General features: G+C 37.9%; 1 protein-coding gene across 6 annotated transcripts in view; it reads right to left on the reverse strand.

The window, feature by feature from the left end:
- Window positions 1–26,290, reverse strand: part of OPHN1 (oligophrenin 1) — a 304,832-nt gene that overhangs the window by 118,335 nt on the left and 160,207 nt on the right. For all 6 annotated transcript variants that reach the window (XM_019753605.2, XM_019753604.2, XM_019753610.2 and 3 more), the window contains exons 12-15: window positions 24,801–24,879; window positions 22,745–22,778; window positions 22,148–22,210; window positions 21,153–21,227 (exon numbers count right to left, since the gene is read on the reverse strand). In XM_019753605.2, coding sequence (XP_019609164.2) covers window positions 21,153–21,227; window positions 22,148–22,210; window positions 22,745–22,778; window positions 24,801–24,879 — 251 coding nt within the window. The remainder of the gene's footprint in view (window positions 1–21,152; window positions 21,228–22,147; window positions 22,211–22,744; window positions 22,779–24,800; window positions 24,880–26,290) is intronic.

Here is a 26,290-nt window from a genome sequence, read left to right on the forward strand (position 1 = left end):
AATCTGCCCCCTCTCATTTTCTCCTGGCAATTCAGAAAGATAGAAGCCCTACTCCTGCCAGATGTAGCCGAGAACATAGGGCTCTCTCCCCGCAAAAGGTCTTCAGCTTTAGTCATCTCACCCTCAGCCTTAGGCTGCAGAAGCTCTAGCAGGAAAGCATGTGTGACAGTTGTGGAGCTCCCTACTTCAACTCGGCCCCAGTATTAGGGTGGAATCTTGACTCTAGAAACAGAACATTAATAATAGGCCCAAAGAATCCCTGTGCCAGGTCACCCATAGGGCAGAAGTTCCATGCAGGGAGAGGGAATCTGAGAAGACCAGGGGAGACTGCTTCCACCCTATTCATACAGTATGGGTGTCATTATAAGAGAACCAAGTCACTGCCCGAACCCCCAGCTCCCAGATCATTTGTGCAGAGATTATGCCCAGGGGCAGAGGCAGACCATATGAACAGAGTTCCCAATCTCTCCCCCAAAACACTGACTTTATTTGAAATACAGTGTGAGGACGTTCAAGCCTAAGGGTTTTCTAAAAACTGATGAAGGTATTCATGGGAAATAATTAAGAAGAGGGTGATAATTTCATGAGCTTGCTACACCACAAAAGAGTTTAACAGAGAAAACCAAGGAAAGAGTTAAGAAGAGGCCACCTAGGGATAGAACAAGCCTGAAACAGTGCCCTCAAAGAAAACACCTACAAAGGGGCCCAAATTTAATTGAATCACTGGAGAACAACTCATGTCCCAGGGTACTGTCAAAGTCAATGCAGCAACCAGTCAACAATTACTCAGGGCTAACAGTTTAGTGTGATACCAAAAGAGGAAGAAAATTTAATGTAGCGATCAGGGAAACAGACAGTCAAAGAAAGCCTTGGTAAAATACTGTCATGCCAGGGTGATTGAGCACAGGCCCAAGAAAGTGTTCTGTGAGAAGCAACATCAGAGGCTAAATAATGCAGGGGAGAGAGCCTTCTCTGAAATACTTCATACAGGTCACTAAACAAATAAGTAAACAACAAAACAAAGTCAACAAATTGTGTGTGTGTGTGTGTGTGTGTGTGTGTGTGTGTACTAAGGGGGCAGTAAGTCAGTATTCAGAATTGCTATATCATCTAAAGTGTTCAATTACAGACAAAAATAAAATTAAACTACAACATATGCCAAGGAAAAGGAAAGTTACTCATTCACAGGGAAGAAAAGCAGGCAAAAAACTTCCTTTGAGATGGCCCAGATATTGGAATTTGCCAAAAAGTATTTCACATCAGCTATTTTAAATATGTTCAAAAATCTAAAGGAAACCATGCTTTAGAAAAGTAAAGGGAGGTGTGATGACAATGACTCCTCACGGAGAAACTAAATAAAGCAACAGAAATTATTTTTTAAATAATTAAATGGAAATTTAGGAGGTGAAGAGTACAAAACTGAAATGAAAATTCACTAGAGGGGCTCACTAGTAGATTTGACAGAAGCAATTAGCACACTTGAAGATAGATTGGTAGAGATTACGCAATCTGAAGAAGAGAGAAAAATAATGAAGAAAATAAACCGATTCAGAGGAATGTGAGACACCAGTAAGCATACCAATATACATAAAGTGGCAGTATCAGAAATAAGAAGTTTAATGTACCATATTTGAGAAATATATACTTGCTCTCCAGTGTTCTCTCAGGTTGTATAAAAGACATTAACTTACATAAAAATAATTATAACAATGTAGTTTTGGATTTGTAAGCTATTTAGACTCAACAGATGTAAAAATAATAGCACAGAAAAGAAAGAGGAAATAGAAAAACTAGAGGGAACAGTAGTGGCCATTTCTATATCTCACTGGAATTAAGTTGGTATAAATCTCAAATAGATTCTGGTAAATTCAGATGTATATTGTAGGCCCTGAAGAAACAACTAAGAAAATAATACAGCATATTGTGAAAAAAATCATGACAGGATTAAAATGAAAACTAAAAGGAAAATATTAATTTAACGCAAAAGAAAACAGCAAGAGTAACAGAAAAAAACAAAAAAGAGGCATACAGAAAACAAAAAACAAACTGAAAAATGTAAACCTAACACATTAGTAATAACATTAAATGAGAACTGATTAAACAAATTAATAAAAAAGTAGAGATTGTCAGACTGGACTAAAAAAAGATAATCCAACTAATCCAATTATAGGCATTCTATAGGAGACACACTTTAGCTTCAAAGATAGAATTAGGTTAAATGTAAAAGGATAGAAACATATAATGTATGTCAATTATACTGCAATTTAATATATATATATATATATATATATACACACACACAAGTGTGGAAACGTATATTATGCAAATAGCAAACATGATAAAGTTGAGTGCTATACCAACATCAGACAAAATAGACTTTAAAAGAACAATATTTCTGGAGAAAAACAGGGACATTTTATAACAATAAAAGGTAAATCTATCAGGAAGAGATAATATAATTATAAACATATATGCACCTAACAATAGAATGTCAAAATGCATGAAGTAAAACTGACAGAATTGAAAGGAAAAATAGACAATTCAATGATAGTTGCATACTTCAATACTGCACTTTAAATAATAAATAAAACAACTAAGCAGAAGATCAGTAAGGAAACAGAAGACTTGAATAACACTATAAACCAAGCTGACCTAACAGGCAACTATACAAAATTACATTCAATAACAGCAAAATACATATTTTTGTCAAACACATGTTGGAATATTCTCTAGAGCAGACCATAATCCAGATCATAAACCCAACCTCAATAAACTCAAAAGGATTGGAATTATACAAAGTATGTTCTCAGAACATAATGGAATAAATTAGAACTCACTAACAGAGAAATTTTGGAACTTCACAAATATGTGGAAATTATATGACACACTCTTAATCAACTAATGCATCAAAGAATAAATCATCACAAAAATAGGAAGATACTTTGAGATGAATGATGATGAAAACGCAACACACAAAAACTTCTGGGATGCAGCTAAAGCAGTGCTTATAGGGAAATTTACAGTTGCAAATGCCTATATTACAAAAAAAAAAGAAAAATCTGAAATCAATAACCTAAATTTCCACATTAAGACACTAAAGAAAGAGGATAAAAACTCAAATGTAAGTAGATGGAAATAAGTAATAAAGACGAGAGAGGATATTAGTGAATGAGAAAATAAAAAATAGAGATTATCAGTGAAACCAAAACTTTGTTCTTTAAAAAGTTCAACACAATTGAAAAATCTTCAGCAGCAGAGATCAAGAAAAAATAATCAACATAGTAAAATGAGGAATAAAAGAGGGGTCATTACTATTGACCTCAGAAAAGTGAAAAGGATTATAAAGGGATACTATGAACAACTGTATGACACCAAATTAGATAACTTGGTGAAATGGACAAATTGCTAGAAATATGTAACTACTGAAACTCTCTCAAAATGAAATAGAGAATCTATTGAAATAGAGAATCTCTCAAAATGAAATAGAGAATCTAGTAGTCTCATAATGAGTGAAGAGACTAAATTATTAAAATTAATAAAATAGTGAATTATTAAAGTTCATAATTTAGTGAATTTTACCAAATGCTCCAAGAATACAAATCCTTCACATATTCTTCCAAAAAACTGAAAAAGAAGGAACATTTCCCTATTAACTATGAAGCCTGCGTTACTGTAATACCATAAGCAGACAAGAAAAATACATGCATTTAAAAATGTTTCACTTACTTACTTTAATAATTAGGGACAAGCAAATTAAAACTTCAATTAGATACCAAGTTATACCCACTCAACAGGAAGAAAATTAAAAATGTGAAAACAAAAAAATGTCAGTAAGGATACAGTTTAAAGGAACACTCTTTACACCATTAGTGAAAGCATACTACTGTATACTACTTTGAAAAAAATTATTATTATCTATAAAAACTGAATGTGGGCATACTCTAGGTCTGTGCAACTTCTGTATATGTCTACCTAGAGAAAACTGTGGGGACATGTGCAAGAAGGTGTATAGCAGCATTACTTATAAAAGTAAAAGTAAAACAGTAAAAAACCCAAAAGCAGCATGTATCCATTGACAAGAGAATGGATAAAGCAATGGTGGAATATTCACATAATGGATACTATACAGCAGAAAAAATGAATTAAATAGGGCTTTGCACAGCAACATAGATGAATCTCAAAGTAATAAAATTGAGTGAAAAAAGCAAGTGGATGGAGAATACTAGACTGTAACATCATTTATATAATGTTTAAAACAGGCCTGTGTGTGAGTGTGTGTGCACATGTGTAGTTAGGTCAACCACATAAAATTGTTGTAGGTCAAAAATAGTTGAGTAGTAGCCGTTTCACTAGGGACCACCTAAAACACATAATATAACTATAAAAGAAAAAAAAGTCAGAGAATGTTAAATACTAAATTCCAGATACTAGTTATCTACTGGGGAGAAGGAAGAGAATGTGTGATCTGACACTGGTATGTAGCTGTTGGTAATGTTCTAGTTTTTAAGCTCAATTCTGTATGTTCATTATATTATGAATTATATTTTAAATTGTGTTAAGTACTTTAAATAAACCACATTTCATAATAAATTATTAATAATAAAATGACCAAATAAAAGTAAGAGGATATTTTTTAAAAGAAAATAATTGAGCATTGACTATGCACACATTTAAAGGTATAACAGCTTAAGTCTCTGGATGGTAGAAAAGGTGTAGACTGGACTGCAAAAACAGAAGAAACAAGTAACACAACTTTAGAATGTAGGCTGAGCAGAATGGAAGGACTGTCTGCCTATGAAAATTATTCCACTTAAGTTGATGAGAAATTTAAAATCTAGTTATGCAATTTAAAATCATGCTTTCCTTCCATAACGGAAGGCAGTGTGGAGGTTCCTCAAAGAATTACGAATAGAATTGCCATATGACCCAGCAATCCCTCTTCTGGGTATCTACCCAAAAAATCTGAAAACATTTAGAGATAAAGACACGTGTGCTCCAATGTTCATTGCAGCTTTGTTTACGGTGGCCAAGACATGGAAACAACCAAAATGTCCTTCGATAGATGAATGGATAAAGAAGTTGTGGTATATATACACAATGGAATACTATTCGGCAGTAAGAAAAGATGATATAGGAACATTTGTGACAACATGGATGGATCTTGAGAGAGTAATGCTGAGCGAAACAAGTCAGACAGAAAAAGCAGAGAACCATGTGATTTCACTGATATGTGGTATATAAACCAAAAACAACAAAAGAACAAGACAAACAAATGAGAAACAGAAACTCATAGACACAGACAATAGTTTAGTGGTTACCAGAGGGTAACGGGGCGGGGGTGGGGGTGGGAGATGAGGGTAAGGGGGATCAAATATATGGTGATGGAAGGAGAACTGACTCTGGGTGATGAACACACAATGGGATTTATAGATGATGTAATACAGAATTGTACACCTGAAATCTATGTAATTTTACTAACAATTGTCACCCCAATAAATTTAATTTTAAAAAAAAAATCAAAAAAAAAATCAAAAAAAAAAAAATCATGCTTTCCAAAATGTAAATTCAAGTGCCATTCTATGGAAAATAGTGGCTATCCATTATTCATGAAAAAAATGGTTTTAAGGAGTGTGTTTTATACTGCGAATCCGATCATTAATTTCCTTAATCAAATGATGAACTTGGGCTCACCTGAGTCATTAACTATTACTTGAGAATATGGAGGAGATGATCACATAATTGACTGTTTACCAGGCATTTCCCTTAAAAAAACAACTTGTGTAATTATTAAATAATAAAACATATTTTTAAGCTAAAGGATATCTCATTTTTTATTTAAAGACATCTAACTAGAAAAGACAATAAATCATGTATGGTTTAAAATCTGCTAGCATTTTAAATTTAACCTTTGCAAGAGGAGTTTGCCTAAATAATAGACTATAATGAACTACAGATATATCCAATAAGAAAATGAACCTAAGAGACACCTCTCGCTGCAAGAAAAGAATAAAAATTAAGTTGTAAATTGCCTTTTAATATCTAAAGGTTCTGATTCCAAACTGAAGAAAAAACAGAAATGGTTTATAAAGTGCATACTTAGGATACAGCGGACTTGAACAAAACTACCAATCAACTTGATCTAGACATCTATAGAACAGTTAACCCAATATGAGCAGATTCCTGATTCTTTCCAAAAGCACATAGAATATTTTCCAAGATGAACCATATATTAGACCATAAAGCCAGAATTAATAATTTAATAAAATTTAAATAATATATAATATATGACTACAATAGTTACAATACCAAAAAAAAGAAAAAAATTTTGGAACTCCACAAATATTTGGAAATTAAACAATGCATCCCTAAGTAACTTGTGAGGCAAAATAGAAATTAAAAGAGAATTAGAAAGTATTTTTATCTGAATGAAAATAAAAACACAATATAGGAAAATTTATGGGATGTTGCAATCGGTGCTTAGTTGGATATTTATAGCTTTGAATACTTCTATTAAAAAATAAGAAAAATCTCAAATTATTAACCTAAGCATTTACCTTAAAAATCTGAAAAAGAACACGAAGCCAAACTGAATCAAGCTGAGGGAAGAAAACAATAAAAATCAGAGCATAAATTAATGAATAGAAAGAAAACAGAAAAATGTTACAGAAAATCCACAAAGCTCGTTATTGAAAGTTTGTTCTTGAAAACAACAACAACAAAAAATCCTTAGCTAGATTATGTAAGAAAAAAAAAAGAGGAGACGCAGATCACAAAAATTAGGAAAGAAAGAGGAGATATTACCACTGATTCCCCCAAAATTAAAAAAGATTATAAAATTTAATTAGCAATACAAAATTTTGCAACAAAGAAAAGCCCAGGCCCAGATGGCTTCACTGGTGAATTTTATCAAACATGTCAATTAGAGTTAATGCCAATACTACCCAAATTATTCCAGAAAATAGAGGAGGATAAAGTACTTCTTCAACTCATTCTATAAACACAGTACCATAGCAATGCCAGAAAAAGACATCAAAAGAAAGAAAAACTAAATAGCATCATATCTTATCAATATGGATGCAAACATCTCCAGCAAAATATTAGCAAAATAAATTCAAACCATATGAAAAAGATTACACATCATGACCAAGTGGGATTTATCACAGGAATGCAAGGTTGGATTAACATCTGAAAATTGATTAATATAATAAACTACATTCATAGAATAGAGGACAAAAACACATGATCATCTCCACATTTGACTCAATCCAACATTCATTTATAATAAAAGCTATTAACAAAGTTAGATGAGAAGGGAACTTTCTCAACCTAATAAAGGACATAATGGTGAAAAAATAACTGCTTTCCTCCTCAGATTGTGGACAAGACGAGGATGCCTAATCTTGCCTCTTCTATTTACCATAGTATAGGAGGTTCTCTCCAGGGCAATCTAGCAAGACATATAGATAAAAGTTATCTAGATTGGAAAGGATGAAATGAAACAATTTTATTTACCAGTTATATGGTACTGAACACATACAAGAAAATCCCAAGGAATCTAAAAATATAAAAAAATCAGAGCTAATGACTGAGTTCAGCAAGGTCACAGGAAGTAAGATCAATATCCAAAAGTCAATTGTATTTCTACTCGTATATATGAATAATGAACAATATGAAAATGAAATTAGTTTTATCAAACTGCATTTACAATAACATCAAAAAGAATGAAGTATTTAGAAATAAATTTAACGAAAGGAGTACCACGCTTGTAAACTAAAAATTACAAAACTTTGTTTAATCCTCCCTGTGACAGTATTAGGAGGTGGGACCTTTAAGAGGTGATCAGGTTATGAGGGTGGAGCTCTCGCGAATGGGATTAGTGACCTCATAAAAGGGACCCAGAGAACATTCTCATTCTTTTTCCACCATGTGAGGATATAGTGAGAAGATGCCTGTCTGTGAACCAGAAAGTGCACCCTTATTTAGACATTGAAACCACAAGCACCTTTATGTTGGACTTCTCAATCTCCAAAACCATCTGAATTAAACATCCATAGTTATGTAAGCTACCCAGTAAATAGTACTTTTATTATAGCAGCCTGGTATGACTAAGACAAAGATTTATAATGTTAAGATGGCAATTCTCCCCAAAATGATTTATAAACTCAGTGCAATCCCCATCAAAATTCTAACAGACTTTTTTGTAGTAATTGACAAGAACAACCTTAAATTTAATGGAAATGCAAACTAGCTAGTCTAGACAAAACCATTTTGAAAAGGCCGAGACGAAAGACTTTTACTTCCTTCCTGCAAAAGCCACAGTTATCAAGACAGTGTAAAATTAGCATTAGGATAGACATAAATCAGTAAAGCAGAACCGAGAGTCCAGAAATCAATCCTTATATTTATAGCTACGTGACTTTTCACAAACATGCCAAAACAATTCACTGGAGAAATATAGTCTGTTCAAGGAACGCTGCTGGGACAACTGGATATCCAATTGTAGAAAGATAGACTTAGACCCTCACCTCATGTCATACACTTAATTTAACTCAAAATGGGTGAAAGGCCTAAATGTAAGAGCTAAAATGATAACTGGTTTGTGTTTTTTTGCAAGAAAACATAGGCAAAAATCTTTGAGATCTTGAGTTGCGCAAAGAATCCTTAGATATGACACCAAAGGCACAGTTAATAAGAGCAAAGAGTGATAAATTAGACTCCATCAATATTTAATTTTTACACTCCAGAAGACACCATTAAGAAAATTAAAAGACCAGCAACAGACTGGGAGACAGTATTTGAAAAACACATTGGATAAAGAATTTAAATGGAGAATTTAGAAAGAAACCTTAAAAGTCTATAATAACAAGACAAACATGCAAACAAAACATGGGCAAAAGATATGAATAGACATTCACAAAAGAAGATAAACAAATGGCTTATAAGTACATAAAAAATGCTCAACACTATTAGTCAGTAGGGAAATGCAAATTAAAACCCTAATAAAATATCATTTCACACTTTCTGGGATGGCCATAATAAAAATAAGACAATTTAAAAAATGTTGTGAGGACGTGGAGAAACAGGAACCCTCATGCATTACTGGTGATAAGGTAAAATTATCACCAGTTTTGAACTTCGTCAGCAAGTTAAATACAAATGTATTATATGGCCCAGCCCTTCCTCTCCTGGTTATGTACCTAAGGGAAATGAAAATGTATGTCCACACAAAGACTTGGACAAAATATTAATAGCAGTGTTATTCAAACCAGTCAAAAACTAGAAATAGCTCAAATGTTCATCAACTTAAGAATTGAAAATGTGATATATTCCTTCAATAGACTACTATTCAGCAATAAAAATGGATGAATGACTGATGCATAGGTATATCGTGGATGAATTTCAAAAACATTAAGCTGAGTGAAAGGAGCCAGACACCACAAACGACATATCAGATGATTCCATTTTCATGAAATGTCTAGAAAAGGAAGATTTATAGAGACAGAAAGTTTACTGATTGCCTGGGACTGAGGATAGGTACAGGTACTAACTGTAAATGCACCTGTGGGACCTTCCTGGGGGCAGGGGTCTTTCTACAACCAATTCATGGTATGGATGTACCACTTGACAAGTTAGCAAAATATCACTGAAATGTACACTTGAAATCAATGATTTTACGATTAAAAAGAAAAAAAACTCAATGAAGTTTTTAAAACCTGAATATGTACAACATAACACATACTCTGTAACCCAGCAGTTCTACTCCTAGGTATATCTGTAACAGCATTGCCTGTGTATGTCCACATAATGGCACGTACAAGAATGTTCATAGCAGTGCTATTTGTAATAACCCCAAGGAATCAACAGTAACGTCTATCAACACAGAATGGATAAGTATCTTATGGTATGTTTAATACCTAGGAATACTATACAACCCTGAGAATGAACAAACTACGACCATATACGACGACACAGGTGAATCTCACAAACTTAATATTGAGTGAAAAGAAGTCAGGCACAAAAGAGTGCATAGTGTATGATTCTATTTATATTAAAAAATACAGTGATAAAGGAACTAGTCTACACTATAAGAAGTCATAACAACGGTAAACTTCTGATGTGGGGCTGTGACTAGACAGGGTCAGAATGGGCCTTTTTTATGCACACTATGTTCTGTGTCTTGATTAGAGCACTGATTACATGGGTTTGTTCACGTTGTGAAAATTCATTGAGATTTGTGTACTTTAGTGCATGAATGGATGTCTTTAAAAAGTATCCATTAAAATGTACATTTGAGATCTGTGTTTATTTCTCTGTCCATTAGTTGTGCCTCAATTTTTAAAGTGGGTGAAAAAGGCCCAAAGACACAAGCTGTTCTACTTTGCTCTAAAAAAAAATCACAAAACTAATAGAAATCAGCCCCAAAGTAATCCTCCTAACACAGGAGGCAAAAGTCAAGAACAATTTAAATGACATGGCTATAACAAAAAAATCTGACTGCACAGTTAGAAAATATGTTTTAGTAGGAAAAAATGAATCAGCTACTTCCAACAGTAAGAAAGTTTCAACAATGATTCAAGGATAAAAAAAAATAGAACTTTAATATTTAGGATGATATAAACCTAAAGCAGTCTTGCTAGAAATGGTCCATCTAAAACCTCAAGACACTGTAAAACATTCAGAATCATGTGAAAAATTGGAAATTCTGCCTTATATAGTGTAGATGTAAACATTATTATGTGTGAGATTGTTTCAACAATAAAAATGGAGAAAGGGTTTTAGGAACAAATTTTAAACTGTAAACCTAATAATTATGTTCCCTTAGTACATTAAAAAATATCCTGTCTTCTGAGTCACATACAAAGTATTATTTTGGAAGGCAGAGAGTAATTTGAGTACATAATTGGTTGTATGTTTATTTGGTTGGAAAAAATAAATTGTAGCATGAAAAAATGCAACTATTTAAACCAAAGCAGGTTTTTCCTATTTAAATATCTAAGTAGAGAAACAACCAAATTATTTTCTGTTCAAAATCCAGGATATTTTAATCCAAATCCTGGCAAAGAAAAGGAGTTTATTTAACTATAGTGACAGAGCTGAACTTGACCTGAACCCTGTACTCCAAAGAAACAGAAATGGTTAAGAATTCTCCCCATCCCTTTGTGTCCTGAGAAACAATTAACTTCAGTGGACTACCCTCCCTGCCCTCCCATGAAAGGCACATCTTCATCCCTTCATGTGACTCATGCAAAACTCGATGACTCCCTTGCTTACCTGCTTCTATGAAACCTCAAATTTCCTTCCTCTTCTATAAGATGTATCTCATTAATAAAGGTTCTCCCTGTTGCAATAGTCTGAATAAAATCACCCCCTTGTTTGGTGTAATTATGTTTGACAAAGCTAAAGTAATCAAAACAATATGGCACTAAGAGAGTAGATCTTAAAAGTTCTCAAGATTTAAAAAAGTTCACAAGATTTTTTTTTAAACGTGATTATGGGGAAGAAAAACAGTGTGGTACTGGCATAAACACAGACATAGGCTAATGGGACAGAATAGAGAGACCAGAAATAAATCTTCCCATATGTGGTGAAATGATTTTTGACAAGGGTACCAAGACCATTCAACAGGGAAAGGATAGTCAATAAATGGAGCAAGGGAAACATACTCTGAGATTCCTTATGGAAAGTTCCAGCAAAGCAAACTTAAAAAGGCCTATGTAGTCAATTACCATTTTTGCTGCATTTATTTAAATAATCAGGTCAAATGTAATGAGATCAGACTTACTTTGTAAACAAGAATCAAAAGGGGGAATGACATTTTATGGGAGATATTTTATGTTTCAAAGGAAAACTATAGCACATCTTAACGGGCCATTAGATTCTAGTTCTATTAATTGTCTTTGATTTACTTTTTCCCTCTTGGTAAATTATATCTTACTTTCTATTTTGTCAACCTGTAAATTAGACTGGATTCTGCCATCTTGCACAAATTGTGAGTATCTACCAAATTCTCAATGCTTCTAGTTTCCTCCTGGCTACAACTCTCCAAATTAACATTTCACATTTTTTCTCAGCCTCCTGACTTGGCATCACTGGGGACTAAAACTGCCCACTTCCCAAAGTCCTGCAAGCTGAAGCTAGACAACCTGATTAAAACTTGAAGGAAATCAACACAACACATCATGCATTGGTGACATACATTCATGCTGGAGTGGCTGCTGTGTGTGCCACTCAGGATGCTATAAGCTCAACACCTAGAAATCCTCATACCAGGTCGCCCTGCTACCAAGTCTCAACAGTTGGTTCAGCTGGTCCCTAACAAACAAACGGTGACCAAATGAGAAACTGACTTACATTGTCAATGAAGGAAGAATGTCTATTCTTTCCTTGATCAAGGTAAAGGACAGATGGGAAATCCGGGTCAAGATAGAGGGGTAGGAAGACCCTGAGCTCACCTCCTCCCATAATACACACAAACTACAACTACATATAGAAGAAGTATCACTGAGAACCACCTGAAGACTAGCAGAGCAGATTTTCTACAACCATGGATATGAAGAAAACCCTCATACACTGTTGGTGGGACTGCAGACTGGTGCAGCCGCTAGGGAAGGCAGTGTGGAGGTTCCTCAAAAATTATGAATAGAATTACCATATGACCCAGCAATCCCTCTCCTGGGTGTCTACCAAAAAAATCTGAAAGCATTTATCCATAAAGACACGTGTGCTCCAATGTTCATTGCAGCTTTGTTTACCGTGGCCAAGACATGGAAACAACCAAAATGTCCTTCGATAGATGAATGGATAAAGAAGTTGTGGTATATATACACAATGGAATACTATTCAGCAGTAAGAAAAGATGATATAGGAACATTTGTGACAACATGGATGGATCTTGAGAGTATGATGCTAAGCGAAATAAGTCAGACAGAAAAAGCAGAGAACCATGTGATTTCACTGATATGTGGTATATAAACCAAAAACTACAAAAGAACAAGACAAACAAATGAGAGACAGAAACTCATAGACACAGACAATAGTTTAGTGGTTACCAGAGGGTAAGGGGGGTGGGGGGTGGGGGGTGGGAGATGAGGGTGAGGGGGATCGAATATATGGTGATGGAAGGAGAACTGACTCTGGGTGATGAACACACAATGGGATTTATAGATGATGTAATGCAGAATTGTACACCTGAAATCTATGTAATTTTACTAACAATTGTCACCCTAATAAATTTAGAAAATAAATTTTAAAAAAAAGAATATGAAGAAAAAGCCACATCAAGACGGGTGAGAGGGGCAAAGACAGGGCCTAGTTAGGACCCACACCCACAGTGTGATCACCTACAATGGGAAGGATGTCACATCTGCAGACTTGCATCCTGAGGAGCGAGGGATCTGAGCCCTATTTCAGCCTCCACAGCCCAGCAGATCCACACTGGGAAAGGAGCCCCCATAATATCTGGCTGTGAAAAACAGTGGGGCCTAAATTTGGGAGAGCTGAAGGGCTGCAGGAAACCAAGACTCTTCTTGTAAAGAGCTCGTGTGCAAACTCACTCACAACAAGTCCCAGCACAGAGGCAGCAGGCTGAAAATGGCCTGGGTCATATGTGAAGGAGATACACTGACTAATCTTAGGGGAAGTATCAGAGGGGCAGAGATCTGCTTGAACTTTCTCTGGGGATGGAAGTGCTGGCAAGCACCATCTTTAAAAAAAATTCTCCTTCTACCAAGCTGTCCTGGCATTGGTGGGTGCCATTTATGACACTCTCAACTAGCCTTGCTAACACTACTCACCGCACACTGGTGTTTTAGAGGTCTCATCTACCCAACCTGCCTGTCTCAACTGGTTCCCCTCCAGAATGGCTCCCATTCTACCACAATAACCGGGCAGCTTTTTCCCACACCAGCACCCACCCAAACCACTAAACCCGGGGTGGAGATTATGCAGGCACCAGTGTCCCTCAAAAACAACTCACCTGCCACACTCAAAGGGTGGGCTCGGATGGCATCAACACCCCTCCGAAGCAGCTCCTGCACCACCTCCCCTGGCAGGCAGCCTCAGCCAGCAGCAGTGCCCCTCCAAAGTGGCTCCCAATCCAGGGAGCAAGACCACAAACGCCAGTGCACCCGCAATGGTCAGAGCTAAGCCTTACAGCCAGCAGCAGTTAAAACTTGCTGCACACATGAGCATGGCAGAAGCAGTGCTGGTAAAACCTAGCAGCAATCCACACCAGGGGTCTAGCCTACACACAGCTTTTCACAGCAATGGCAGCCAGGCCTCACAGGCAGCTGTGGTGGGGGCAGGCCCCACCCATCAGCACAACTTCAGTGCTCATGGCTGAGCCTTGCAGACAATCAGGTCAGAGGCCAAGCCCACCTAAAAGCACGCCCACAACAGTTATAACTAGGCTGTACTGAGACTGTGAAGAGACAAAGAAAGGCATTACATAATGATAAAGGCATCAATCCAACAAGAGGATACAACACTTGTAAACATCTATGTACCTAACACAGGAGCACCTAAATACATAAAGCAAATATGAATATACATAAAAGAAGAGATTGACAGTAGAACAATAATAGTAGGGGACTTTAAAATCCCACTTACATCAAAGGATATGTCATCCAGACAGAAAATCATCAAAGACTAACCTTAAAGGACACGTTAGACCAGATATATTTAATAGATATATACAGAACATTCCTTCCAAAAACAGCAGGATACAGATTCTTTTCAAGTGCATGTGGAATATTTTCCAGGACACACCACATGTTAGGCCACAAAACAAGTCTCAACAAATTCAGGAAGACTGAAATCATATCAAATATCTTTTCCGACCACAATGGTGTGAGACCAGAAATCAAATACAAGAAGAAAACTGAAATAAAACACAAATATGTGGAGGCTAAACAACATGTTACTACATTTCTGGAAATCTAGGAGCAGTGAGCAGCTGATATCCAAAAACTATCCAGAGATATAACCTGCTGGAACTGTACAACAGGTAACAGACTGATCTGAGGGTCCTCGGAAGGACTCAAGTTGACGTTGACACAAGAGGGCCTGTGAAAGAAGCTCTGCCGCCCCTTCTGCTTACACATCATTTCTATGTAATATTCAGGTAATTTGGTAGGAACTGTGTCTGTCCCAAATTTCAGAGATTCCCAGGAATTTCAGAGGGAAATGGAGGGTATTAGAGGTCCACAGTCAAACTCCATTAAATTAAGATCCTAGAAACTCTGGATACACACACACACACACACACAAACACACACACATATATATATATATGATTCTCAACCAAGGTTAAAAAAATAGTCCCTCTCCTGCAGACAACAGGTGAAGCGGGTCAGATAAACCCAGAAGTAATTACATCACAGTAGGAAATGCACAATAATAGAAACGGTGCAAAGTACAGAACTGGTCAAGAAGAGGAAGTGATTAACTGTTTCAGGTAAGATGAAGTTTGGCTTCAGAGGCTATAATACATACACAGAAATCAGATTCGTTAACAAGAATTCACCAGGTGGACAAATATGGAGGCATGACCCAACATCCTGACTGTGCATCGTCTTTGCATTTTTCTGAAATGGCAGCTTATTCTCTAGAGGGAGAGGGCAACGTGCTCTAAAAAAGGAATGAATCAAAACGATGAATGCAGTGGGAAGAAGGATCCAAACTGAACAAACAAACCAGGTAAGAAGAGCCTGCAAGGAAGCTGAGTGTGCTCATATGGTCAGCAAAGGAACAACAGTGAGGGCAAGAGGAGGGCATAAGGAAGCACAAATACAAGATGTCCTCCAGCAGAGAAAAGGAGCCATTATTCCCCTTTGCCCAATCTCACTGACATACTTTAAATGAAGAATCCCCTCTGATTGGGATTCAGGCATCTTTGAGAAGTCTGGCTTCCCGTGTGAAAATACTTGCTACTTACCATTTGTTATTTCTAAATACTAACTGCATATCACTGCAGATAAACCTGGCAGTATTAATGCTATCTGTAGACATTCAGTGCAGTTATAGTTTGTGAAACCATATATCGTAGGGATTTTGTGCAACAGTTTGAAGTAAAGCTACGTATGGCACGCTTCCTGTTTTTGAGAAAAAAAAATTCTCCTGGGAGAGATATGCATCAAAAAAATAATGTCAATACAACATGATAGGTGATAGGTTCTACACACACACAAAATAAATGTATTGTAGGAAAGTAAGCTTGCAATAACATTCCCTGTCCCTGCTTCCATTTGCCTATAAAAGTGTTTCATTTTGTACAGCTCTTTAGAGCTCCTTTCCATCTGCTAGATGGGATGCTGCCCGATTCAAATTGGTTTTTGCTCAACTATACTCTTAAATATTTAATATACTTTTATCTTTTTAACACATATACCTACCACAGAATGTAAAATTGTGAGCACAACTATAGACCAGCCAGCCCATGAAATCAATTTAAAATCAATTTAGAACGTGTCCTCACCACCTCTCACTGAGGGTTCCTAGTCTACAAATTTTGTTGGTTTCTAAGTTTTGCTTTGCTTTTATTTGAAAATAAATACAGACATCTGGGAAGAAACATCGAGAAATGCTACAGCATGTATTACCTACCTGAGAATTTTGCAAACGCAATTTTCCCAGATGAGAGCTAAGTTGGACTGAGCAATGATTCGTCTTTCATTTCTGATTACCTCGGCTTGCTACTTGTATCTGGAAGAGTTTCCAGTGTGAGCTCATGGGAGAAATGTGTGGAAGTGGGGTGATAGTCACAGTATGTCAGGACAGAAGGCAGGCGATATGTGAAGAATGAGAAAACAGAAGAAATAAAGGTAAAGGGAGCTAAACAGTAGCCATAAACACTAGTGTCCATCAGGCAATAGACATTCAATAAACCCTGGGTGAATCAATGAATGAGATGGAGGGAAATGTAAGCCTGCTGTAAAGAGGATAGAGAGATGCAGAAGTGAAGACGGAAGACAAGCACGAAGACCTGTAAGAAAAGGAGAACCAGTGGAGTTCAGACAGAGGAAGTGAGGTATATATGCCACATCAAGCAGAATAATACCTTCATATTCCATTTTCCTTATTCACTTCATATAAATAGTGTGAAAGATGTTGGTTGGAGAAGCAGGCTGTCTTTCAAAAGGGGAAACTGTGATCATGCTTCTCAGGGTGCTCATACTGTTTTATGTCCTGGTGTTGTCAGTGGAGATCAACAGGACCCTGGACCTCGGATGCTGGACAGTTTACTCTGGGAGGAAAATGCATGACTCTATCTGTGAACTATAGCTGCTGCTGGACTCTAAGCTCCATAAGAGGGGGGAGTTTTGGTGGCAGTGTTCACTGCTCTATACCTACCACCTGATACAGTGCCTGGCACACAGGCGGCAAGGGAAGTGGGCAGCCTCTAGAAGGTGAAAACAGCAAGGTAACAAATTCTCCTCTAGAATCTCTGGAAGGAATGTATCCCTGCCAGTACCTTTGACCCCCAGAGCTGTAAGACAGTAAGTGTGTGTTGTTTTAAGTCACTATGTTTGTGGCAATTTGGTACAGCAGCACCAAATGTGAACATCTGTCTGGTTCCTGACTTCGTAGTCTGTGTTATATTTTATTTGCCAAAAAGACAGATTTTCAGGTAGGAGGAGAATGGAAGGCTCCAGTAACAACAGAAGAAAGCCAATGGTCATGCACTTTAGGAAATGTCATAGAGAAAGTAGGCTGAAGGTTGTCCGGGTTAAAAAAAATAGCTGGAAGTGTGCTTTGGATGGGCATAGAGCACGAAACGTAAGAAATGAGGAGAGAAAAAGATGGTATGCTGGCAGAAGGAAATGAATCCTCTTCTTCCTGGATAAATCATGGTGAACCTACACAAAGTCAAGGCAGCGAACAACTAGTGGTATGGGAATAGAGCAGGGTAGCGTGAAAAGAAGCAAGACGACTTTGAGGATCCCAGTGAGAATCTCCAGAACACACAGCATGAAAGAGGCTTACAATGAGGTTTCTCCACAGAATTATACACTGTAAGCTAGTTGAGTATCTAAGCCTATAGAATGTCCACCCCACAAAGGTAGGAAAGGCAAGTGGTATGCTCACTGTTTAACCCACAGCCCTGAGTATAATGCCTGCGTTAGCAGATACTTACCGTATTTTGCCGTGTATAATGCACACTTTTTTGCCCAAATTTGTGAGGGAAAAGTAAGGATACACAGCATACATGGGTAGTACTAATTCTGTATCTATATAAATGTTTTTAGTTCTTTTATGTATGCTTATGAGTTAAAAGTGTAACTCTAGACATAAATAACGATATCCGTATGCAAAATAATGCCCTGGAATACCATAATTGGTTTGGTGGAACTTACCACTTACTTGCAACAATGAAGAGTTCTTGGCCTTCATGATGCGTAAATATTGTAAATTCGTTACCGGTACATAAAATTCCTTGTACCTTGTATCTGTTCTTGTGTTTTGTAAATATTTATTACATCAAATTTCTTGTACCATAATGTTAAAAAATAAATGCTAAAATTCCTTTATAATACAAAAACAAGTACCTAAATGTAAACAAATAAAAATTTGAATTAAAAATTAAAATGAAAGATTTCTGACTCTGGGTGATGAACACACAAAGGGATTTATAGATGATGTAATACAGAATTGTACACCTGAAATCTATGTAATTTTACTAACAATTGTCACCCCAATAAATTTAATAAAAAAATAAAATAAATAAAAAGAAAAAAAAGAAAAAAAAAAGAGAAAGATTTCTTCCCTGAAAGTTTAGGCCAAAAACGTGGGTGCACGTTATACATGGCAAAATATGGTAAATATTTGCTAAATGCATGAATAAATGAATTTCGATCATCACCAGATCTAGAATTTCTTAGATTTGGAGCAGGTGTCAGGGATTACCAGCTTTATGTATAAGTAAGTTAATACTGTTTGACATTATACTTATGAATATTTACACCCTTAACTTCTGCTCTATTTTTCAGATATTCATGAGTACTGGTAATATGGAAGTTGATACTGAATAGATGCAATATGTCAACCCTCCCACTTTCCATGATATTTGAGTCAAATTGTACTGTCACGTGTGATCTGAGGGAGCCATTTCAGCCCTATCGAAGCTTGTTAAAGAGTCAGTAGGATACCCAGCATGGCATTTTGTTAGCTTATAGATCAGGTCGTGACACTGGAAACAGAATTCTGAACAGTTGATCTGAGTTCAATAATTTTTCAGAGACTAACTATCCTGGGCCATGTTGTCAGCTGTTTTACATATGAAAAAGTGTCCTTTAGATTATAAAACGGGATGTAAATTGGCCAGGAGTAAGATAACTTCAATTTTTCAAAGTCAAGAATGTAAAGTGATACATGAAGACAGATACTGAGGCACTAATGATGTAATTTGCATACCTGCTATGACTGGATGCTACAACACCCTCCAATGCTAACAGGGCTGGGTTGCCAGGCCTGCAGGGTTATGGAAGGTAAGCTACACATCACAGAAAAGAACAAAAATACATGCTTTATCCAAACTGCATCTTTCAATACTCGATTTATTCTCTGACACTTTATGAAAACGGAGCTTACCAGATAGATTGCCACCCTTCACAAAAGAAAGAAGAGCAGATTTTCAGGAAGAGAAAAACAATGAGTTGTTTTAGACATGTCAAATGTAGGTACCTATGAAACTTCTATGCACATAGAGCTTGTGAAACAATTCCAATAATGATTCCCTCAGCCTTTGGAGCTTATTGCCTTAGCTACGATATGTTTTGTCCATTTATCAGAGTGTGCAATACAGATATGATTATTGTGATGTGTGCCGTGACTATGTATGTCTGAGATGCACAGGTCCAGTGGGTAACTGGATACCTGAGTTTAAAACTCATGGGAAGATGTCTGGACTAGAGATTTTTGTGTGCTGTCAGCACAGAGGTGCTAGTAAACACACACACACACACACACACACAAACACACACACACACACATAGAGGGACTTCCACTGCTGGCCATGTTGGAGACTAGAACCAGACTTGCCGTCGAGTTGTAACAAACTGAGCATGGAAGTCTTGCTCAATTGAAGAGACAAAGATCAAAGTTCAGAGAGACTGAGGTAGCTAGAATTTGCAGAGCAGAGTACCAGAAAAGAGGGAACTACGCAGAGAAAGAACAAAAAAAAATTAGCTACAGGCCCCTTGAATCTGTTGTTGAATACTAAGCCATGAGTGACTAGGATAAAAATCCATGAGGCTAGGCAAAGAAACACAAGGAAGCTTTAAAATGAACACTCCCCAGAAGTCACACAGAGCTGGGAGATGTTTAAGTTCCACTTAGTAAGAATGAAGAAACAAAAGAAGTTAGAACTTTGTAGTAGGGCTAAACTAGCCAGTAAAAGATAGGTTATATCTGTCCTAACAAGCTTTTTAAGAAGCCTGAAATGGATCAAGCTGATCCACAAATAACTGGCTACAAAAGAAAATTCAACACTCTTTTAAAAAACTCAAGAAAATTGAAAGTCAGTAATCACGACGCCCAGCAGCCAATAAAAATTACTAGAAATTAAAAAAGAAAAATGTGACCCATAATGACTGATAAAAATCAACCATTAGGAAATCATGTAGAAGAAGAAATAAAAGAGGGCAAAGATAGAATTCTGGGAAACATCCAGACAAGATTTATAAGGTGAAAAGAAAAAGGACCTGACAAGAGTTACCTGAAAGGTAGAATACAAAATAATAGAAGAATCAGAAGACTATTGAGTTACAGAAGTCATGTAGGGAGAAAGTTTCAAATAGGAGGTCATGGTCAACAAGCAGATCAAGCAATATAGAGACTGAAAGTCTCCACTGGATTTCACAAGAACATACCCTCTAAGCCTGATCAGAGTACTTCTAGTGGAGAGGCTGGGGAAGAAGCCAGATTGCAAAGGGTTTGAGGAGTAAATAAGACGTGAGAAAGAAGAGATGCTAGTCATTTCTTCAAGGGAAGAGTATCTCTGACCCAGGGTAGGCAAGTATGTGTACAGTTTATCTTTGAAAACATGTTTTTAATTCTGTAAGCGTCTTTACCAATGTCTTTTTTTCTCTTACAGTCACATTTCTTCCTAATACACAAACAACTCCAAACAAGAATTATAAAATTAAAATTGTTACCAAAAAAGGCATTCAGCAGCTTCTGAACCTGAATATTGCTGCCCACGGTACGGTACAATCCCTCTGTCTTGATCCCTAGGGAAAGAAAAGCACATCAGTTTTGTTTATATAGCTGGAGCTTTCATCTACCTCTGGGGAGAGAAAGTAGGTACTTACACACTGGAGTCAGTTCAAACAGGAAAGGGTCTCCCTACTCTCTCCAGCCCTCCCCTGCAGTAGGGCAACAGTCCTGAAGCATCTCTCCAAATTACTCTCTTCATACTTTCATTTAGATAGTACCAAGCCCTCATTAATCTGAACAGAAGAGAATACACTATATAGTAAATAAAAGAATATGCTTAGGTGGGTAGCAGCAGATGGCTACGAATGGTGCCGCCATCTTGGAAAGGAGCTAGGATTTCACTGAAATAGGAAATATCAACCTTCAAGATGCCCCTGAGCATCTTGAAGAGAGGGCTGGAGTGTGGCACTCATGAAACAAAAGACCATTTTGTGCATGGAGAAATACTGAAGCAATATTTCAAAGAACAATACCCGCTCATACACTACACCTGCCCTCATCCTAAATATTCTCAGAGAAACTAGAGAGTATCATCAACCTGGAAAAATGCTGATTTCACATTTACCTGAGTTTAGCTTTGCCCCATCAATGCTTAAACCAGTACGTACTGTGGCAGAAACTGAACTCTTGTTTATGTAGGATTACCATCAGAACACTTCTTGAGGAGTGCCAGGTAGTATTTAAGCCATTTGAAGCTATTTCTCTTGAAAAGCAGGAAGCCACCAATTATCAAAATAAACTTGGGTACCGCTGGTTTGGGATTCACCAAAATTTTACAAATTTTGCCTAGATTTCAAGGTTTATAAACAATCTTTATTCCTAAAATGGGTCTCGACCAACAGGTGACATCATTGCTACTTTCAAAAAATTGCCCCAGGATAAATCCAGAGTGACCAGATTCAAACACTGCCAGGGCTATAGTTCATTATCTTACCTTTGGTCTCAATGACATTGATGCACTTTCTCACAAACTTGAAGCCCACTTCATTCAGCTCCACTGTTTCAAGCAAAGGAAAGCAGAGTTAGATCCCCCGTAACAAGCCTCACTAGCAAACATTCAATAATCATGCTAAGAGACCGCAGTGAGAAAACTAAGGGCTTGGTGGCTCATGTCCAATCACCCTTAAATAGAAAGGTCCTTTTATTGGAGGGGCGGTGGTTAGAGTTGTTACTCCTTATAACACAAAATGCTTTCAGTTAGCCCTTTGCATTATGTGTGCTTCTGGCATGAGCAACATCAAATGTGAAACATCAGGCTGGAAATGCACACAATTTCTCTCATGTGTCTGGAACAGGAAGGGTATAATGTGTTTCTTTATATTATGGCTACTACTCCCCCATAAGGTAAGATAAAGTGACTTCCTTAGTTCAATCAACAGACACATGTTTAAAATATAGGTCTGAATTTCATTCCACACAGCAGCATCCATAAACACACTAGCATCAATATCACATGTCACTGATGATAGCATTTACTATGATCAGGAGAGCTGGCAGTTTATAATGTCAGTAGATCAGAAATATGACTCACTTTCTTCCTGTTTCGTTATGGGGCTGTGGTATATCTACAAAAGAAGAGAAACAGAGAGAGCCATGGCTATGGTGAATACTACAGGTAAGTGTGGCAAATAATATTAAATCAAAACCATTAGGACTCAAAGCTTTTTACAAGAAGGAAGAGTGGGCTGAACAGAATCAGTCTTGGACCAGGTCCCTAGAAAACAATTGGGTTAACAATCCCTGAAGATGACACTGGATTTCATACAGCTCACAGCAGTCGAACATGTAGACTTCTTAGACATTTACTTACGGAGAGTTTTTCTGGTGGAGCCAGAGAACATGCGAGAAAGGAAGTGATTTTCTCATGCATACCTGAGTAATGGGCATTGATGGTAAAACTGAAATGTTCCCTATACCGACCTCTCATACCCCAAAGACTAATTAATCATTTTTCTGAGGAAAGGCAACTGTCCGTCTGAAAGAGACCCATACATTGACCCAGAATTCTCGGAGGCATTCTGAAGTGTCCTGTGATAGCTACGTGAGAGACCAAAGGAGACCTCTGACTCTTGACGTCAGTCTTGGCTCCGCCTTGACCTCCTGGTGAAATCTGGGACATGTCCAGACTTGGAAATCCATACCTCTAAAATCAGCATGAGTGATGTGTACGCCGCTTTAACAACTTCTCCTTTAAAGGGAAATGCTCTGCATATTTGTGTATGCCCATGGGTACCTCAGTGAGAGAGCTCTCTATGCTGGCCAGCCCTTGCTGCCACTTTTATAAATAAGATATTTGGGAAAAGTCGATCTTCAAAACCTGAGGGAGAACAAGTTCAGGAGAGGGAGTCAAGACTAAAAGGCCTTGCAGAGCCTCGTGGCATCCTCCTAGAGAAACCTCAAAGGCATGTAATAATCAAGCTCCAGATTTGTGGGAGGAGAAAGAGGGGAGACAGGTCCGGAACACATTCCGGATGGCAGTCCTCACAACACCGCTTCTCTCCTGCTATCTTCTTGGCTGGGTTGCCATAAATGCAATCTGGGGTCTGTGCAGTCCTGTTTAGATCCCAGAGCACTGTGGACCCACAGAAAGAAAACTCTGGAATGTAATCCCCCTCTTAGCAAACGTTTGCCTTGAATAAAGCAAGGAGATTAGACTGTATCGAATACTGTTGAGTCTCAGTAGCTCTGTAAGCCATCCTTCAGACTAGTCTGAAGCACCTAAAACTAAAAATTACATGATGGTTGACAGACTGGCTCTCACTTGATTTTTAAAGCAGCCCTGTGAGGTAGGCACAACAGAGATTATTAAAGGCATTTTACTGAAGAGAGGAAAACTGTATCTCTGAGACATGAAATAACTTGCTCAAGGTCATACAACCATCGAATGGCAGAACCAGTATCGAATTCTAGCCTTTTGAGACTCCGACACTGGAAGACACCTACTGAGAAAATACTGAAGAGAGAAAATGCTTTTCAGTGATTTCTGACTATTTGTATTGGTGTTTCCAGGATAACCACTAACCTTCTAAGGTACCGCTTGCCCTCCTGTGTAACAACAGCCTTCTACATAGAGTGGTAAATTTAGGATACAGGACGGCAATGCCGTCTCCTCCACTAGCTGCACCCTTAAAGAGAATAAGCTGACTTGGGAATGTAGAGGGTGCAGCAAAACCATTTTGACTGAAATCTGAATAAATGCTGTTCACAGCCATGCCAAGTATTTTCAGTCTTTCCATATGAACACATATTAATTATATAATCTGAAAAGAGGCTTAATTTTCTTTAACATCTTGTGGGCACAGCTGCATTACTTAAACTGGAGCAAGGAGCTAAGTGCCCTGGATTCTAGGCCCAGCTTTGATTCTTTCTGTGACGGTGATCCTAGAGAAGGTACCCCCATCTCTGGAACTCAAGTTGCCTTACTTGTTAAACAAGAGACGTCGAATCAACAATTCCTTCTAGCTCTAAAAACGCTGTGTGAAGGATCTATTACCCTTTAATTGTCCTAGACCCTCTGGTACCACTAGAGGGCACTCACACACCGGGCTACGCTGCCCAAGTATTGCCCAATGTCTGAAGTCACTTACAGGCTCTTTCCCATCCATGGCCTCCATCCATAGCCTTCTGTTCGCTTCTGAAAGGGCCTGCAGAGTGATGGTTCCTGGCCTAAGGGAGAAAATGACAAGTTGAAAGCAGAAAACTCACTGAGAAAATGGAGTCTTGTGACCTAAGGTCTGTCTCAGCCCTGAGAGGTGTCGCACAAGCATTACAGAACTCCAATTTTTCAAACTCTCTTTTACTGGGGAAAATAACAGAAAATTTAGAGGACAGCAACTTTGGGGACCCTGGGGAGGTGGTATCTGGCCAACCTAATGCCAGGGTCGGGCAAGGAAATAGGAAGGCCAATGCCAAGACACCCCACTATAATATACATTTAAATTGGCCCCATTGTGCTTCAGCCAAACTGAGGCGCTCCCTGCCTCTCTCTTGGAAGCCAGCCATTTGGCCTGGGCTCTAGGGGTGAGCATGTTTATCACCAGCACATTCGTCTTCAGGAAAATGGCTTCGCTACTTCCACCACGTAGGGTGTCCAGGAGCTTTTCCAGTTGGAAAGAAGTCAACGACATGCACCCTGGCTCAGCCCCAGGGGGGAGGCCCTTCAGCTGACTTAAGCAATCTTATGACTAATTAGCAACAACTCATAGTTCTTGAATGCTCACTAGGTACTGGGTCCTGTTCTAAGTACTTCAGTGGTACTAATGTATTCAATCTGCCCAGGAAGCCTATAAAGCAGGTACTACAGTAATTCCTATTTTACAGAAGGGGAAACTGAGGAACAGAGAAGTTAGCTAAGTTCACATAGTGGGTAAGTATGCAGCCAGGATTTGAACTTAGTAATTCCGGTGCAGCAGCCATGTTCTTTCTTAGGCAGGCATTACACTATAAGGCGTCTTCAGTATGGCAGACGGCCTCAAACCCAATTTTACTCTATTTCCTTACAGACTACTTGTTGTACACCCGGAGATCCCCCAAGTTGGGATACTGTGTACGGTCTTTTTAGAGCTTCACAACCAAACTGGCAATTTAGGATTGACCGTATTATTGCAAGTGTCTGCCTCGCTACGCCATCATGAGAAGCTTGAGCCTGTCATTCCGTCTACATTAAGATGAGACCACTCTCAGAGGCATGACATGATAGGAACAATGATGAGAGACCCTGAAAAAGTCACTGGGCCTCTCTCGGCCTCAGTCTCATTATCCATCAGGGGGTTGGAACAAACAAGCTGGGAGGTCCTCTCCAGCTGTGGTAATGTGAGATGCCTGTTCCACTGCCCTCCCATCTCTTACTTCATTAAAGCACTCCTTAAAAAGAAAGCTCCCAAACTATCTTCAAGCCAGATCAATTGAAAACCAGGAGCTGGCTTTGAGCACTGGATTCTTTCAAGTTTACTTTTCCCTTAGAAACACCCAGCCTTTTGCATGCATCTTACGGAGCGAAAACGTCTAGAAATCTGAGTAAAGACAGCTATCCAGTTGAATCCTGAAACCAAAAGAAAGTCAAGCAAGCAGGTGGGCC

Source organism: Rhinolophus sinicus, chromosome X (assembly GCF_036562045.2).
Source record: "Rhinolophus sinicus isolate RSC01 chromosome X, ASM3656204v1, whole genome shotgun sequence".
Lineage (NCBI taxonomy): Eukaryota > Metazoa > Chordata > Mammalia > Chiroptera > Rhinolophidae > Rhinolophus > Rhinolophus sinicus.